Below are 16,026 nucleotides of genomic sequence, written 5' to 3' on the forward strand. Positions count from 1 at the left end.
TTATATATGAATACATGTATATATATGTGTATGTATGTATGTATATGTATATAAATAAATGCATATATATATATATATATATATATATATATATATATATATATATATATATATATATATATATATATATATATATATATATAATTTCGCATAGAAACGTAACAATAAAATTGATACTTCAGTTTTTTTATTATTAGTTTTAATATAAGTGTAACCTGGCAAGTAAAGGCCGTAGGTTTTTTATAGCCTCTAGATCTCGCTCCTTGTACTAGTGAAGACCGAATACACTTTTTTTTTAGATTCGTTTTCGAAACTAAAAAGGAGCATGCGACTGGGATGCAAATCTCTAAAATGAAATATTTGTTAATGTCAAGGTGTGTGTGTGACTGCGCGTGGAGAACCCGTGTTGACACCGTGTTTTGTTTCCGTTGCAGTGCGTAGCAAAGGCCAGGTGGAGACCGGGCAGTACCGGTTCCTGGCGAGAGGCGGAGGCTACGTGTGGCTGGTGACGCAGGCCACGCTCATCCACGGACCCAAGGACCACAAGCCCCAGTACGTCGTGTGCCTCAACTACGTCGTCAGGTACGTCAGCAGTTTTACACTTTTTTTTTCTTCTTCTTCTGTTTTCTTTCTTTTTCTTTTCTTTTCTTTTGTTTTCTTTTGTTTTCTTTTGTTTTCTTTTTCCTTTTCTTTTCCTTTTCTTTTCTTTTCTTTTCTTTTCTTTTCTTTTCTTTTCCTTTCCTTTCCTTTCCTTTTATTTTCTTTTTTCTTTTCTTTTCTTTTCTTTTCTTTTCTTTTCTTTTCTTTTCTTTTCTCTTCTCTTCTCTTCTCTTCTCTTCTCTTCTCTTCTCTTCTCTTCTCTTCTCTTCTCTTCTCTTCTCTTCTCTTCTCTTCTCTTCTCTTCTCTTCTCTTCTCTTCTCTTCTCTTCTCTTCTCTTCTCTTCTCTTCTCTTCTTCTTCTCTTCTTCTTCTTCTTCTTCTTCTTCTTCTTCAAGCTTTCTGTGAGGTGTCGGCTCGACCGGCGCGGCGCCGAGGCGTCTGGCCGGCTGGGCTGACGAGCGCTGCCCGGTCACCTCTCCGCCTGTGTCTCCGGCTGCTTCCTAGTTTCTCTCTCGCTTCTTCCTGACACCTGTTGCTTCATTCCGTTCCTCCTATTATTGAGTGTTTGTTATTATCATCACCATCATCACTGTTGTGAATATTTTATATTATTTATATTTTACTAATGTGTATACTCGTAATAATACCACTAGTATTATTTCCACTCAGCCTAATAGCAATAGCACCCTGTCTATATCCCCCATACCCTTCCTCTCCTCCCCTGCCACCGCCTTTTGCTCTCTGCCCCGCCCCTCCCCACCCTTCCCCCACCCCCCTCCCGTCCTTCGAAGAGGGGGGTTTCGATTTGCTGTAGCAGGCGTGAATATATTTGTCCCTTTCCCGAAGACGGAGGGCCGGTTGCACATCACGCCAGTGCTTTTTCGGCCTAAAAAAAAGAAAAGAAAAAGAAAACAAACAGAAAGAGAGAGAGAATGAGAATGAGAGAGAGAGAGAATGAGAGAGAGAGAGAGAGAGAGAGAGAGAGAGAGAGAGAGAGAGAGAAAGGTCAAACAGAAATTCTCCAAATACCTCTCCATAGACCAGAGATTCAGATAAGTAATCCGCAAATAAGAAGATCTGGAGTGTGTCGAGATATGACACTGATGTCGGAGAGAGAGAGAGAGAGAGAGAGAGAGAGAGAGAGAGAGCACCCAGCGACTAATACAAAGTTTAGAGTATGAACATAAAAAACGTTCCAGAAAAAAAGGAAAAAGAAAAAAAAACGGGAAAACAAATCCGGGAATCAGTCGGCTTGAGAAAAAAAAAAAAAAAAAATTACCCCATATTCAGCAGATGGGGGAAAACCATAGCCCAAGTCGCCTTAGGCCGCTCGGAAGAAGGCACTCCCAAGATACCCCCCCTCCCCCTCCCCCTCCCCTTCCCCCTGCCCTTCCTCTTGAAATCATGCTTCCCAATTATATCAAGAGGTGCTACGTTGTGTCTCCCCCTCACTATCTCTTTGTTGCTGTTTATCTCTCCCTCCTCCCTCCCTCACACCACTCTCTCTCCCCTCCCCCCCACCCGTCGCTCCTTCGGGCTTTCTCTCTTTCCCTCCTCCGCATCTCCCCCCTCCCCCTCCCCACTTTCCCCCTTCCCCCCTCTTCCTCTCTTCCCCCTTCCCCTCTCCCTCCTTCCCCCTTCCCCCTTCCCCCTTCCCCCTTCCCCCTCTCCCTCTCTTCCCCCTTCCCCTCTCTCCCTCTCTTCCCCCTTCCTCCCTCCCTTCCCCCTTCTCCCCCTCCCCGTGCGGATATGTTCACTTTGTTTCTTTCTTCTTTCTAAATCATGATAAACGGTCACCGGGAGATCGATAGCCAAAGTTTCATATTAATGAATGATTTGGAAAAGTTGTCGAAGGGGGGCGGCGGCGATCGCGGGAGAGGCGCCGCGTGATGACGGCTCTCGGGCGGCGCGGGCGGCGGGGGCGGCGCAAGGGGCGGCGGGAACGCGCTTTCCTTCCGACTCGCGGAGGGAAAAGACATGGCTTTTTCTCGCTCGCTTTCTCTCTCTTGTGAGTGTTTTTTTTTCTCTCTCTTTCGGCGGAGAGTTCCGCGCGAACGGAGAAGCCATTTTCGGCGCGGTTGCACATGCCGGCAATATAAGTGCGGGATCATGAATCAAGGAGGCTCGCCGCTCTTCCGGGTCGCGTCGCGCTCACCAGGCCCCCCGCCGCCTTCCCTCTCCTTTCCTCTCCTTCTCTCTCCTTCCCTCTCCTTCCCTCTCCTTTCCTTTCCTTCCCTCTCCTTCCCTCCTTCCCTCTCCTTCTCTCTCCTTCCCTCTCCTTTCCTCTCCTTCCCTCTCCTTCCCTCTCCTTCCCTCCTTCCCTCTCCTTTCCTCTCCTTCCCTCTCCTTCCCTCTCCTTCCCTCCTTCCCTCTCCTTCTCTCTCCTTCCCTCTCCTTCCCTCCTTCCCTCTCCTTCCCTCCTTCCCTTCCTTCTCTCCTTCTCTCCTTCCCTCCTTCCCTCCTTCCCTCTCCTTCTCTCTCCTTCCCTCTCCTTCTCTCTCCTTCCCTCTCCTTCTCTCTCCTTCCCTCTCCTTCCCTCCTTCCCTCTCCTTCTCTCTCCTTCCCTCCTTCCCTCTCCTTCTCTCTCCTTCCCTCCTTCCCTCCTTCTCTCTCCTTCCCTCCTTCTCTCCTTCCCTCCTTCTCTCCTTCTCTCCTTCCCTCCTTCCCTCTCCTTCCCTCTCCTTCTCTCTCCTTCCCTCCTTCCCTCCTTCCCTCCTTCCCTCTCCTTCCCTTACTCCTTTCCTCCCCCTACTCCCCAGTCTCCTCCTATTTCTCCCTCTTTTCCTCTTCCCCTTCCCCTTCCCCTTCCCCTTCTCCCCTCTTCCTCCTACTCGTTCTTCATCATCGTCATCATCATCATCATCATCAATCTGCCTCTTCCTCCTTCTTTTCCTTCTTCTTCTTGTTTCTTCTCCTCTTTCTCTTTCTCCTTCTCTTTCTTCATCTTTTCCTCCTCCTCCTCCTTCTCTCCCCTCCTCTTCCTCTCCCTCTCTCCCTCTCCCTCTCCCTCTCTCCCCTTCTCTCTCTCTCCCTCTCCCTCTCCCTCTCCCTCTCCCTCTCCCTCTCCCTCTCCCTCCCTCCCTCTCTCTCTCTCTCTCTCTCTCTCTCTCTCTCTCTCTCTCTCTCTCTCTCTCTCTCTCTCTCTCTCTCTCTCTCTCTCTCTCTCCCTCTCTCCCACCCTCTCTCCCTTCCTCCCTCCCTACCTCCCTCTTCCTCTCCCTCTTCCTCTTCCTCTTCCTCTCCCTTTCCCTCTTCCTCTCCCTCTCCCCCTCTCTCTTCTCACCCCTCTTCTCCTCCTTTTCTCCCTCTCTCCTCATACCTCCTCCTCCCTCCCTTTTTGGAAAAACGAAGAGAGTAAGGACAGGGAGAAGAAGCAAGAGGCCGAGAAGAGTGAGATAATAGGAAGAAGGGGAGAGTGAAGGCAGTCCAAGCAATCACACGAAGGAGAGATTAGAGACAGAGGGGAAGAAAGAAGGGAAGGAGGAGACAAGCTTATGAATAATCATCAAGTTTTCTTCATGGTCGGAGTAACTGTTGCACAAAGGACCATTGTGTGTTGTGATTGATGCACGGTGCTTACGTGTAATTCATATGTCACTGAGTAAATGGTTGGTTATATAGCAGCAGCTGTGAAGAAGGAGGGGAGTTGGAGCAGATCCATGATTCCATTTTGGCATAAATATCAATATATGAAACAGTCTTGGTTATTAACTTCAATGGTTTCTGGTCTGGTTTGGGGGGGGGAAAAAACAAAAACTGGCAGGTTATTCAATAAATCTTTGGGAGTTATACTGGGTTCGGCCAATGTATGCAGGCCATTCGTCTTCTTTGAAGGTTCCTTGAGGAGATGATCTAGGCAGCCGTCATGCCATTACTCACCCTCCTGTGCAATGGTGCTGGCAGTCGATGGCACTTGCACGGGGGTGTGGACTCTGGGTGGGACATTTCACTCGCGGTGATGTGGTGGTTGGCATTTGGATGAGTTATATGTGTTGGCAGTTGGTTGTATGGAGAAATGGGTTCGCAGTTGATGGACAGTTTAGTAAGTGGGTGGATATATAGTGGGATTGGATAATAGTAATATTTTATGGTCAGTGAAGTAATGGGTTTAAAGATGGATTACTGAATAGGTTGGTTGATATGAAATATAAAAAATACACAAGAGAGAGAGACTTATGTGCAGATATGTATTTTTTAAATACTTTATTAACCCTCTTAGGATTAATGGAGAAGGATAAAGGAATATGAGAGGGTGATATGGTGATGGGAGAGAGGAGAGGTGCAGTGTGTAAGAGGTAGTTGTATGGAAATGCATAAAAAAAATCATGCTTGGAATATCAAGTTTTTTAGACTAGTTTTTCTCAGGCATAGGGGACCACAGAAAACTACCAAGGGTTTTTTGGGATAGCAGAGAACATAAGAGAACACTTGAGTCAGCTTAGAATGCCTCTGATTTATCATCTGATAAAACAGTAAGAGTTCAGTGCAGTGTTATTGGACTCTTTTGAGTGTTTTCACGAGTCCCCATTGTGCATTGATGCAACAATAACTATTGGTACCATTCAGCACCAACCAATGTGAGGCTAGCTTTTCAACCATGACAGCACTGAAAACTAAATATATGTCATGGGTAAGAATCAAATAGGCATGTCTATTTATTTATTAGAAAGATCATTGTTGATCATAAATAGCAAGATCTAGTTTTACTTTTGAATTGGTAAATCACTCATTTTTGTGTTTTGACACAATTTTTTTTTTATTCATTAGGAAATAATTAATTTGTATCTATTGTAGATAAACTCTCAGCATTTCTTTTTGAAGTATATGCTTTTTTTTCATTATTATTTTATATTTTTGAGAAAATAATATTACATCAGTAACTGAATGATCCTTTTTTTTTTATCTAATATGTCATATCAAATCCCTATATCAATGGGTCTCAAGAATGTTTAGGTGAATGCACAGGGTCCTAAAAAGTCTAAAAAATGGAAAGACTGGCTTAGACTTACAAGTGATTTCAAGGTTTTCTAGTTTCTATTTCCCTAGAATAAGTAACTGCATTATACAGTCATCTCCCTCACATAGTGTTCATGACAGACCTTTCACTGCTTATGACAGTCTCTGTGTTAAGCTACCCTGGAGACAGACTGGTCCCCAGTACTTGACTCCTTTTAGTGCAGGCATACCGCACTAAACTGCATGTGATCTCTGACTGCAGACCAGCCAAGGCATTCCACCTCTGAATGCCTTGTGTACAACCACCATATCAAGAAGGAAGAACAGTACCTTCTTGTATCAAAATAAGGAATGACGAAGGGACAATCAGATTTCACACAGTGTTTAAATGTCGGTTAATTACAGAGATAGGTGTAATTATCATTATCTGCTAATGAAAGGGCTTTTTGTGCTTGTATGTCTTACCACCTGGAGTTTTCAGGCTAACAAAGACTGATTGTTCTTCAACAGTGGTGTAGAGTCTCCAGGAGAGATTTTATCAGAACTGCAATTGATGTGCAGCAAGAGCAGCAGCACCAACAGCAGCAAAGAGCCAGACAGCACTTGCAGCAAGGTGGAGAGCAGCTCCCCGCCAGTCAGCATTTCATCTCCCACTGTGGCTCCCAGTGTTCCCACACCCACGCTCCCTCTGCCCAAGTCTCCTACACAATCCAAGGTGAGTCTGTTGCCTGAATGGAAACTGCTCTATCAGATACACTTTTTACTAAGAAAGGTCTTTCAAAAGATGCAATATTGTTGTTGTTTTTTTGTGTGTAAAAAAAACAAATCAATACTTTGTGTTACCTTATACTTGTGGTTCTCGTAGTCAATGTTGTAGGGGGATGTTTATCTCTTGAAGTAAATTTGTTGTTTTCGAACTTGAGATTGAAAATGCTTTCTGCATGAACAATTTTTAAGAGCAACACCTGTCCTTACAGACTCCGCGTGTGACACCAGCGGGCCCGCCTCCAACACCTGTGGCTACCACATCCAAGATCTTCGCTCCTCGCACTGAGGAAATGAACAAAGGATTCTTGACGTTCTCTGAAGATGATCCACAGTGCACAGGTAAGAGGAGTGTCCCTAAGTTCTTCTGGGATTTTTTTAGCTGTCCTCTCAGAAGCTTCATTATACTTTTAATAACATTCGTGAAAGATTTGTATCTTGTTCAATCATTTGCATATCTTTCCAGCATATCATATCTAATCATGATCCATTTTTTGCATTTATAAAACCAATATTTTAGAGTCTTTTTGATGATGCTTTCAGTGTTGAAGGAAGAACCCGAAGACTTGACCCACTTGGCTCCGTCGGGGGGTGACACGTGCGTGCCACTGCCTGCGTTCATGCCCAACCTGGATGATATGTTCTCATTTGACTACGGCCAGATACCCATTTCTACCACTGATGTCCTCTTCACCACTGCCTCATCTGTATCCGAAGAGCAGGAGAGCAACTCGGGTTACGAGAAGAAGTTAATCAGTGACGAGAAGCGTATTAGCAGCAGGTCAGTTGGCTTCTCGTATTATGCTTTTATTTTTATTTTTATTCTTGATCCTCTTCCTTTTTCTTCTTTCATATCTAATATTGTTATTTATCATTAATGTTGTTCAAGTTATTTTTGTTATTATATTATTATTATTATTATTATTATTATTATCATCATCATTAGTAGTAGTAGTAGTAAAAGTAATAGTAATAGTAATAATAATAATAGAAGTAGAAGTGTTATCATTATTATTTTTTTTGGGGGGGTGTTATTGTTATTGTTATTATTTGTATTCTTGTAGTTCTTTGCTCAAAGTGGAAGAGATGTTTTAATTCATGTAGAAAATTTAGTTTTTTTTGTGAGGTCACTTGTGATGAAGGAGCAGAGCAAACAAAGTGCTAACCACGTAAATGAATATGCTGTAAGGAAATTTTGTTTCCGTAGGCTAAGTGGAGGGAACGTGATTATCAACAACAGCATTGGAAACAGTCCAGCATCCAGTTGCGGCAGCCCGCACCCAGCTGGTCTCCGCACGCCTGAGCCCCCAAAACCCCTGCTGTCTCAAGCTGCTTTGCCCTCAATCCTGGAAAAGAAGATCAATTTTGGGGTAAGATTTAGCAGCTAACATGGATATTCGTGGTTACAAGGATAGAGAAGCTCTAAAAACATTAGATTTGCTTGTTTTTGTATATATGGGTAGACTGATATATATATATATATATATATATATGTATGTATATATGTATATATATATGAATATATAAATATATATATACATATATATACATATATATATATATATATATATATATATATATATATATATATATATATATATATATTTATGTGTGTGTGTGTGTGTATCTGTTTGTCTTTTTCCTTACGTCAGACTATTTCTTAGAGAGAAAATTGTTAAAGATTGTTTTTGTAACCCCCACAGAACTTGGACTGTAGTAGTCGCCCCAGAACAACAACAGAGAGTTTCTTCTCACAACTGGATGAGAATTCCAACCCTGGCACAGAGTTCACGAAATTGGACCTCAAGGTGGGTTGCGATCTCATCACAGAATAATATATATGTATATATATTTTTTTTTTTGCTATATCTTGTTAAATAATTTTCTACATCAAATGGTATACTGAAACATCTTTGATTTCCTGCCACTTGACATTTTCCTTGAACAGATGGAAGACCAGAATATGGACTCGGATGAATTTGACATGAGGGCTCCATACATACCCCATAGCGACGAGATGCTGGTGCTGAGCTCAGATGATCTGTTGTGGGGTGCAGAGGTAGAGCCTGCTGTATCTCCGAAGAATCAGCTTGGATACCACAAGTAAATCCCCTGCTTACCTTTCCACATGCCCTTTTGATGCATGTATATATTATAGTTACATGTGCAACGTGTATAGATGCTGTAAATTCATAATGTGCTTGCTTTTACCCTCCAGAGACACCAAGAATTTCACTCTGAACAGCAAAGAAGATTCAAGTCTTGCTCAGCTTCTGCGAGATGCTGACCCACCCATCACCAGCTGTCACACAGGGAAAGATAGTAAAGATGACAACGGAGGGGGCTCTCGGCAGAATCAGTATGAACAGAACAAGTTCTTTGACGGAGGAGAGAACTTTGTTGATCCAAACAAGGTACTTCCAGGGCACTGTATTGGAAAAGGTAAGGGAAAAGATGGATTGTATTTGTTTCACTCCTTGAAGGTTGTGTGTGTGTGCGTGTGCGTGTGTGTGTGTGTGTGTGTGTGTGTGTGTGTGTGTGTGTGTGTGTGTGTGTGTGTGTGTGTGTGTGTGTATAGATTTACAGCTTGTAGATACACTTTTTAGATATTGCTTATAAATACCTAAATATTATTTTCAAAGCTATCAAACAGGAAAGATTTCTTTTAGAAAATAATTTAGAATGAAACTTATTTTTCCTGCTCACAACAGATGGTTTAGACGGATCCCCAGGGTGTAACGACCAGGGTGAAGACGAGCCACCGGCCGTAATGGTGCAGGAGACAGTTGAGCCGCCACCGCCTCTGATCACCATAGACACGAACCAGATGTCCCTGGCTGTCAAGAGGGGACTGTCTCCCAACTCGTCTCCAATCCTCACCCAGAAAAAGCTATGCTCCCTCTCGTTTCGCCAGCGACAGATGCTCTCATCTCAAGCAAGTGGGGACGGGCACTTGGCACTCCTGCAGCCTCAGCAGCAGCAGGCAGGTGGAGTGCGCCTGCTGACCACACCTTATGCCCCCACGATGCAGCAGCTGCTGATCAGCAAAGAGCCCATCACAGTGCGGGGAAGACATTCGGGAGGCCTCACAGCCCATCAGAGTTCAAACAATGACAGTAGACACTCAGTGCTTCGAAACCTGCTGGTGAGTGGGCGTGACGAGTCTGCTGGCTACTCAGTGTTGGCACCAGCAAGTCCTCTGGGTGCCACTGCAGGGAGCACCGCCACACCTCCTGGCACTCACAAGTCAAGTGATGATGCCAAGGAGAGAAAGGTACAGGGACAACTGCACAACCCTATAACATGAGACATAGTTTTTTTTTTTTTCTTTTCAGTATTTGCTTGACTTCACTATGTTGTGGAGCGATAGTATAATTGGTATTAGGTACTGTATTTGCAATTTAAAGTTTTTGTTTCCTTCTGCATTATTTAAATTTGAGTGCAATTATCGTTATTTTTTTATTTGCATGAGCTGGTGGGGAGGGGGTGGGGGGTGGGGCGTGGGGGGGTGGCGTATGTGAAATTTTAAGACCGTTATTTTTTTAGCATGCCATTAGCATGTATTTTGAATGGTGTCAATTGTCACTTTAGGAATGTAATGGCTATGTCACCAACTCCCAAGTGAATAGTACTAATTGCTCAAAGTCTCTAGTCTGTGTGATGCGCAGAACAAACAGCCTGGCATTAAGTAGGAGTAGTTTGCCTGCTCATCTCTAAAGTTCGTGCCTTCTTTAGTATGATTAAAAGACATGACATGGTTTTTGCAGTGTCCCTGTATTTTTGGTGTGCATTTTGCTCTTCAAATGTTTATTTTATGCTTGTTTTCATGTAGTTGCTTAATTTTTCTTCATTTGTTTTGAGCTCAGTAGATGTGATTTGTGAAAAACTGGTGCAGATTTTTTTTTTTCTTTTTTTTTTTTCTTTTTTTTTCTTCATTATGATACTTCATGATACTGTATTGAATCTTTATCTAAAATATTCTTATAAAAGATGAAATGTGCCATTATGATTTATTTCATAATTCATGATTCCTCATTTGAAATGCTCATGACATATGACATGAATTTTGTCACCATCAAATCAGGATTTCTAACTTGATGAATGACATTTCTTGTGTATGTGGATGAGTTTGTGAAGTGTCATACTTACACATATTTTAGTACAGTTTTGCAGAGATTCCTGTTTTCTGCCTAGTCACAGTATATACCCCTGGACCATGCTTTTACCTCCATTTTCCTCACCACTGCAGGACGTGGATGAAATTGGAAGCATAGCGAGACGCGAGCCACAACCCGGAGGGAGCGGAGTGAGCTCTGCAACGTCACGTCCCTCGCAGGACAGGATGACTGACATGGCTGGCACGGGAGGCAGTGAAACCAACTCGGGCAACCATCCATCTACCCCAAAACTGAGGCTGGTCACAAGCAGCCAAGGGACGCTGATGCATGCCGGGCATCTTGCCATCAAGGTCGCTTCGAAGTCCTCGGGAGATGGCTTGTTCAAGCGAGTGCGTCGCCAGGACCCGTTGCTCCTGATGGACCCTGACCTGTCGATTCCAGACCTGCTGGATCTTACACAATTAGACTATGAGGTCAATGCTCCTGCCAATAACTGTAGTCTACTCCAGGGATCTGACCTGCTCATGGCATTAGATCAGAGTCCATAAAGTTTCTTGTTCAGTGAACATAGATTTGTGTTGAGGGAACATCCATTTTCGTAGTTTCTTAGAAAGGATGAAGATCATTGCTTTTTAGATTTTGAATGAATGATAAGTATTTTTTTAGCTCTGAAATTTTACCTTACTTCCCCTTCTTTGTGGCCAATATGTTGTTGAAGTGAAGGGATGTAAGGAATATAAGTAAAAGATTCTGGTTGACAAAAGCTCTTGGGCTTTGGAATTCCAGGAGGTCTGAAACTTGCTTAATACCATGTTCTGATTTGTCATTTACCTCTCCTTGTTATTCGGATATCCCAAGTTTGGCTGAAGTGCTGTCATGATATTGTCTTTAATGTCTTTACAGTTTAGGAGTATTTTTTTTTTATGTGTGTGTGGCACTAAATCATCTTATTTTACTCTGCAAGACTGAAACCGAATCACCCCCCCCCACCCACCCACCCCCGCATTTCCAATCCTGTTTTTCACAGAACGAAAATGTAACTTCTGCAGTACCAGTTACTTGGACAACTCTATTAAATTAGAGGAAGAAAAGTGTAAAGATCACATGCCATGGCATTGTTGACAAGAATATGTTGATGATAGTTTTATCCTCACATTTGTGATGGAGAACATGAGAGTTAAATCCTGTAGCATTTTTCCCACAACTTCTTAAACAAGAGAGGGCGAGAATTAGGTTACAAGAGATTTTTTTTTTTCTTTTAGGATAAATAGTTCTGCTGTACTGGAAAAGACAGTGATTTCGTGCCTTGGACAGAGTGTTTATAGTACATCCCCGTTGCCCTTCGGTGATAAAAAGGAAAAGGATTTTTTAGAAGTTGTTTTAGGGTTTCAAGAGGTTTCAAGAGTAATTCATCCTGTCCAGTATGATCTTTTGTTTGGCTGATTTCAAGGAGACGTCGTGTCCTTTTTATTTCATAATTCACTTCTCTTTCGTGTCAACTTGGTAATATGGACGTTAGGTGCAGCAAGTTTTGGATCTCACTAATGCAGACCAGAAGTGAATATTTCGCTAAATTTTAGATGTTCTTCAATTGACGAGTGGTATGAAGTTGCCCATTTTTTAAATGTTTTTGTTGTTCTAACCCATTGATGCTGGGGACGTTATGGTTTTGTTTATTATTATTTTTCTTTTAGACATAGATGGTCCATAAGTGTGTAGTCACCAATGTGTCAAATTAGTAGGTATTACCTCACATTTACCCCTTTCCTTGAATTTCCAGAAAAAAAAGTTTATATCTGTTTCTACTATTATCATTATTACTATTATTGTGATAACAGTAATAACAATATTGATAATAGAAATGAAACTTTTTTTTTCCAAAAATTAGAGGGATGGGATATTCTGTTAATGTCAGGTAGGCCTACTGACTGTCTCCTTGGTGGTTATGTGCCTCCAGAACCATCTATGCTTGAAAAAAAGAATGATAAAAGGAAATCATATAGTGAACAGTGCATGCATGTATCCATGCACTTCCAGCATCAATGGGTTAAGTATATGTAGTTGATAAGCACTGAAATGTGATCATTTTATTGAAAACAATATCAAGTGATTAAGCTGTAGCTGGTTAATTTATTACTTGCCAATATCTTGCACCAGAGCTTATAACCCTGTTACTTAAATATGGTAAAATTATGTTGTTACCATGAACTTCAGAGAACTTTTTAAAAAGAAACACAAAAGGTACAATTGTCTATACTTGTTGTGTTTTTTTTTTTTTTCAGTCTGCTTCAGTAAAGAATGATATATTTGATAGGCTACGCAAAACCTCTGGAGCAGATGTCAAAATCTCATCATACCATAGAAGATCAGTTTGGCAAATTTGAGAATCTGTTTCATTGATTTCATTATGTTTTCTTTATTTCATTTACTTACTAATTTGTTCTATGTAAGTTTTTCATTCCTCTTGTCTGTTACTTTTATACAAGCTTGTCCATGCTTGTGAAAACTGCCAAAATGACCAATTGTTGTCAGAGAGTTTGAGACTAAACAAGCCTTCTACCATGATCTTAAAAGTGTTTGTCTGCAGCATCCGTAGCTAGATTGAGCTTCCTAGACCCTAGCTGGAGACAGACCACCGTGTAGGCTGCGCGTCCGTCTCTCGCGGAGCGCGAATAAAGCAGCTGACCCCAGTGGCCGAGAAGTTTGCGTGGCAGCAGCTTGGTAGACCGTAGATCACTCTTCAGTCAGCTGGTTATCATGAAACAAGGGATGGATGACTCGAGGCAAAGGCAGGTACTCTCAGAATATTGTGGGGACTTTGCCGTATCAGAATAACTTCGTGAGTTCTCATGACCCCCACCCCCCCTTGAAAGAATATGCTTATATTGATAGTCGATATAAAGGAAAGTTAGGCGAGAGCACAGGACGTAATGAAATTTGATTTTCAGATTAAGTTACAGAGATTTAGGTGATGTATGATAACCAGAGCACTATTAATTTTTTTTTTTTTTCTTTACCTTTTTTTTTCTATACACAATCATGAATTAGAAGGATGACTGTTGGTCCTAACTTGCCCAGATGCAAAAGAATTCTCTTTGGAGATGTGTGCATGTGTATATATATGATTTACTGCTTTACTTGTGTGTGTGGTATGATTAGAAAAGAATTTATGTATGGAACTTTATGTCTGCATTTATTAGCAGTTTTACACTGTGACAGAAGGATTCATCTTAAAAGTGAAGGGTTTTTTCCCCCCAGCGTCTTTAAGTTCTAATTTCATTGACCATTGTATTTTTAACGTTGCATGTGAACTGTTAATACATGTAAGAAAATCTTTATATAATTTTTATCTTTATCTATATGCCTTTGTTATTTTAGAGGTAATTTAAGTTCATTTCATTTCCCTATTTCAATACAAACAAACGACAATAACATTCTTGCATTACCATACTCAGTTGTTTTTTTCTTCGGAATTGTCTCCAGACAACTTCGATTGCAATAATGGTCACTGCTCTACAGATCCCACTTCTATTTTAGTTACTAGACTTTTGTGGGAGAGTAGATAGGTTAAGGATCTTTTCTGGCTAGTAAGACCTGCCCAGTTTTATTACAGCAGCCTAATTTGTTGAGAATTACATCGCATGTCATAGAGGTGGTGGATCGCGTATCTTTTTATGGCATTAGTATGAATGCTGTAATAAGTTTGCCTGAATTCTTCTTCTAAGTATTAGACTCTCCCTCTTAACTTTTTCCTTCTCTCTTTCTCTTTGCTCTCTGCTCTCTCTTTCTCTCTTTCTCTGTGCTCTCTCTCATCCTGTTTTTCTCTGTGCTCCTTTTCTCTCTTTCCTTTCTTCTCTCCTTTCTTTATATTTTTAATATTATATGCACTGAGATGAAGAATAGTCTTGCTGTAGCAGTGCAACTGTATGTTATTGGATTTTTTTTTTTTTTTTTTTTTTTTTTTCCCATTAAAAATTTGGTTGATTTTAATGTTAAGTCTTAAACAAATATCCTTAAAATTTATCATCACAGAATATTGTCTTGTTTATGTTTCATTGTTTATAATTATTTTTGTAACATGGTGAGAAATCTTCCAGCCATGCAACAGGAATTAATGTCATACAATCTCACAGCACCGTATGTAAATTGACCTTCATGAGTATGTCTTCTGATTGCAGTATTTTACTCACAGTATGTGTGCCATCTGGATTTCAAGTAACTGTACTCTGTTTCTAGAATAATATAAGGGATTTCTGCAGAAGAAATATGTTCAGAAGATCAGTCAGTGCAAATTATGGTGTGAACTGTGACATTAGGAAAGGAATGCTTGGCGAGTTATGTGATTTCATAAGCAACATATTTCTTCATAAATCCAAAAAAAAAAAAAAAAAAAAGAGAAAAAAATATTAACCATAGGTTTTTAGGAGTTTATGGCTATATTAGTGAATTTGTGCTGCAAGTATGATCTCATACTTGTGGAGATCCGATCCATGGGCTCAAATTTTCCGATATGTCAAACTTCCTCATATATATATCTGACCCAGGCTTGACCCCAGAGCTCGGGAGTTCTTATTAGATCAAGCGACTGCCAGACTCATAACAAAGAGGCATTGACGTTTTCGTAAAGCAGAATAATATCTTTCACTTGTATATTCCCCCTAAGGTGTTTTAGGGGGGTTTGCTACAAAGAAATCTACCTAACATTGTTGAAATGATTAATATTATTTTTTGATTTTTATACATTGTTGCATAACAAGAATGCCTCTTGCTATGATGCCTTTTCAATCTGTAGCGTTACGAAGAATTAGGTATGTAAATTATTACCATGGTTAGTGATCTGCTAAAGATTAGATCGGAGTGAGGAAACTGTAATTGTATCAACTTAGCCTGTAATTAAATTCAGTGTAGAATTTGTCTCGTTAAGGAGTCAACCCTTTTTTGGACGTGACTGTCAAAACACTTCTTGTAAAAGTTTCTGCTGCTCTCTTTAGATTACTGTATCTAGATACACAAGTTATGTATTCATTTGGCTTTCTTAAACTAATTTTGTAATGTGTAAGTGATGGAAGATGTTTATTAAAGATACGAAAACAATGTAAAAGCTATTTAGCAGACACATGAACTGGAGATATATATTTTTTACTGCCAAGTAACCACAAGTTTTCATTTTAAAAAAAATTAAACCAAAATCTTCAAGATCACCATGTGTTTTCTGTGGAGCAAGAACTTTGGCTGTTTTGTTTTTTTCCCCATTGTTAAAAAGCTGTATACCCTTTCTGTACTTCACTGTACATGCAGCAAGCAATCAAGCAAGCACCTTAATCTGAAGGTAATGTAAAAGTTAAGTTTAGGGACTGCAATAGCATTTAGGTCACTCAACAGGTCAATAGTTTTTTTTTTCAGCTATATTTCGTGAGATAAAGCAAAAGTCAGGTGTGCAGCAAGGAAAATGAATTTGATATTGTTTATAAGAACACTAAAAAAAAAATGTGTTGGAAATAATTTAGAGATATGCTTTAAGTTAAATGTTAGCTGATCACGTGGCTATCAGTTGTCCATTACTAATCTACATATACATATATATGTA

General features: G+C 40.8%; 1 protein-coding gene across 6 annotated transcripts in view; it reads left to right on the forward strand.

Moving 5' to 3' along the window:
- LOC122250593 (uncharacterized) overlaps window positions 1-16,026 on the forward strand; it is a 243,702-nt gene that overhangs the window by 227,656 nt on the left and 20 nt on the right. For 4 of the 6 annotated variants that reach the window (XM_086543155.1, XM_086543152.1, XM_086543154.1 and 1 more), the window contains 10 exons: window positions 435-582; window positions 6,067-6,271; window positions 6,534-6,663; window positions 6,865-7,102; window positions 7,529-7,691; window positions 8,025-8,129; window positions 8,270-8,424; window positions 8,540-8,763; window positions 9,033-9,595; window positions 10,571-16,026. The exon at window positions 10,571-16,026 is cut by the window's right edge and continues 20 nt beyond it. In XM_086543155.1, the coding sequence (XP_086399281.1) occupies window positions 435-582; window positions 6,067-6,271; window positions 6,534-6,663; window positions 6,865-7,102; window positions 7,529-7,691; window positions 8,025-8,129; window positions 8,270-8,424; window positions 8,540-8,763; window positions 9,033-9,595; window positions 10,571-10,987 (2,348 nt within the window). In that variant the 3' untranslated portion in view covers window positions 10,988-16,026. The remainder of the gene's footprint in view (window positions 1-434; window positions 583-6,066; window positions 6,272-6,533; window positions 6,664-6,864; window positions 7,103-7,528; window positions 7,692-8,024; window positions 8,130-8,269; window positions 8,425-8,539; window positions 8,764-9,032; window positions 9,596-10,570) is intronic. The other 2 variants (XM_043012100.2, XM_043012101.2) reach the window with 1 other exon arrangement.

Source organism: Penaeus japonicus, unplaced genomic scaffold, assembly GCF_977035675.1.
Source record: "Penaeus japonicus unplaced genomic scaffold, GWHDUDI00000001_assembly GWHDUDI00000013, whole genome shotgun sequence".
NCBI lineage: Eukaryota > Metazoa > Arthropoda > Malacostraca > Decapoda > Penaeidae > Penaeus > Penaeus japonicus.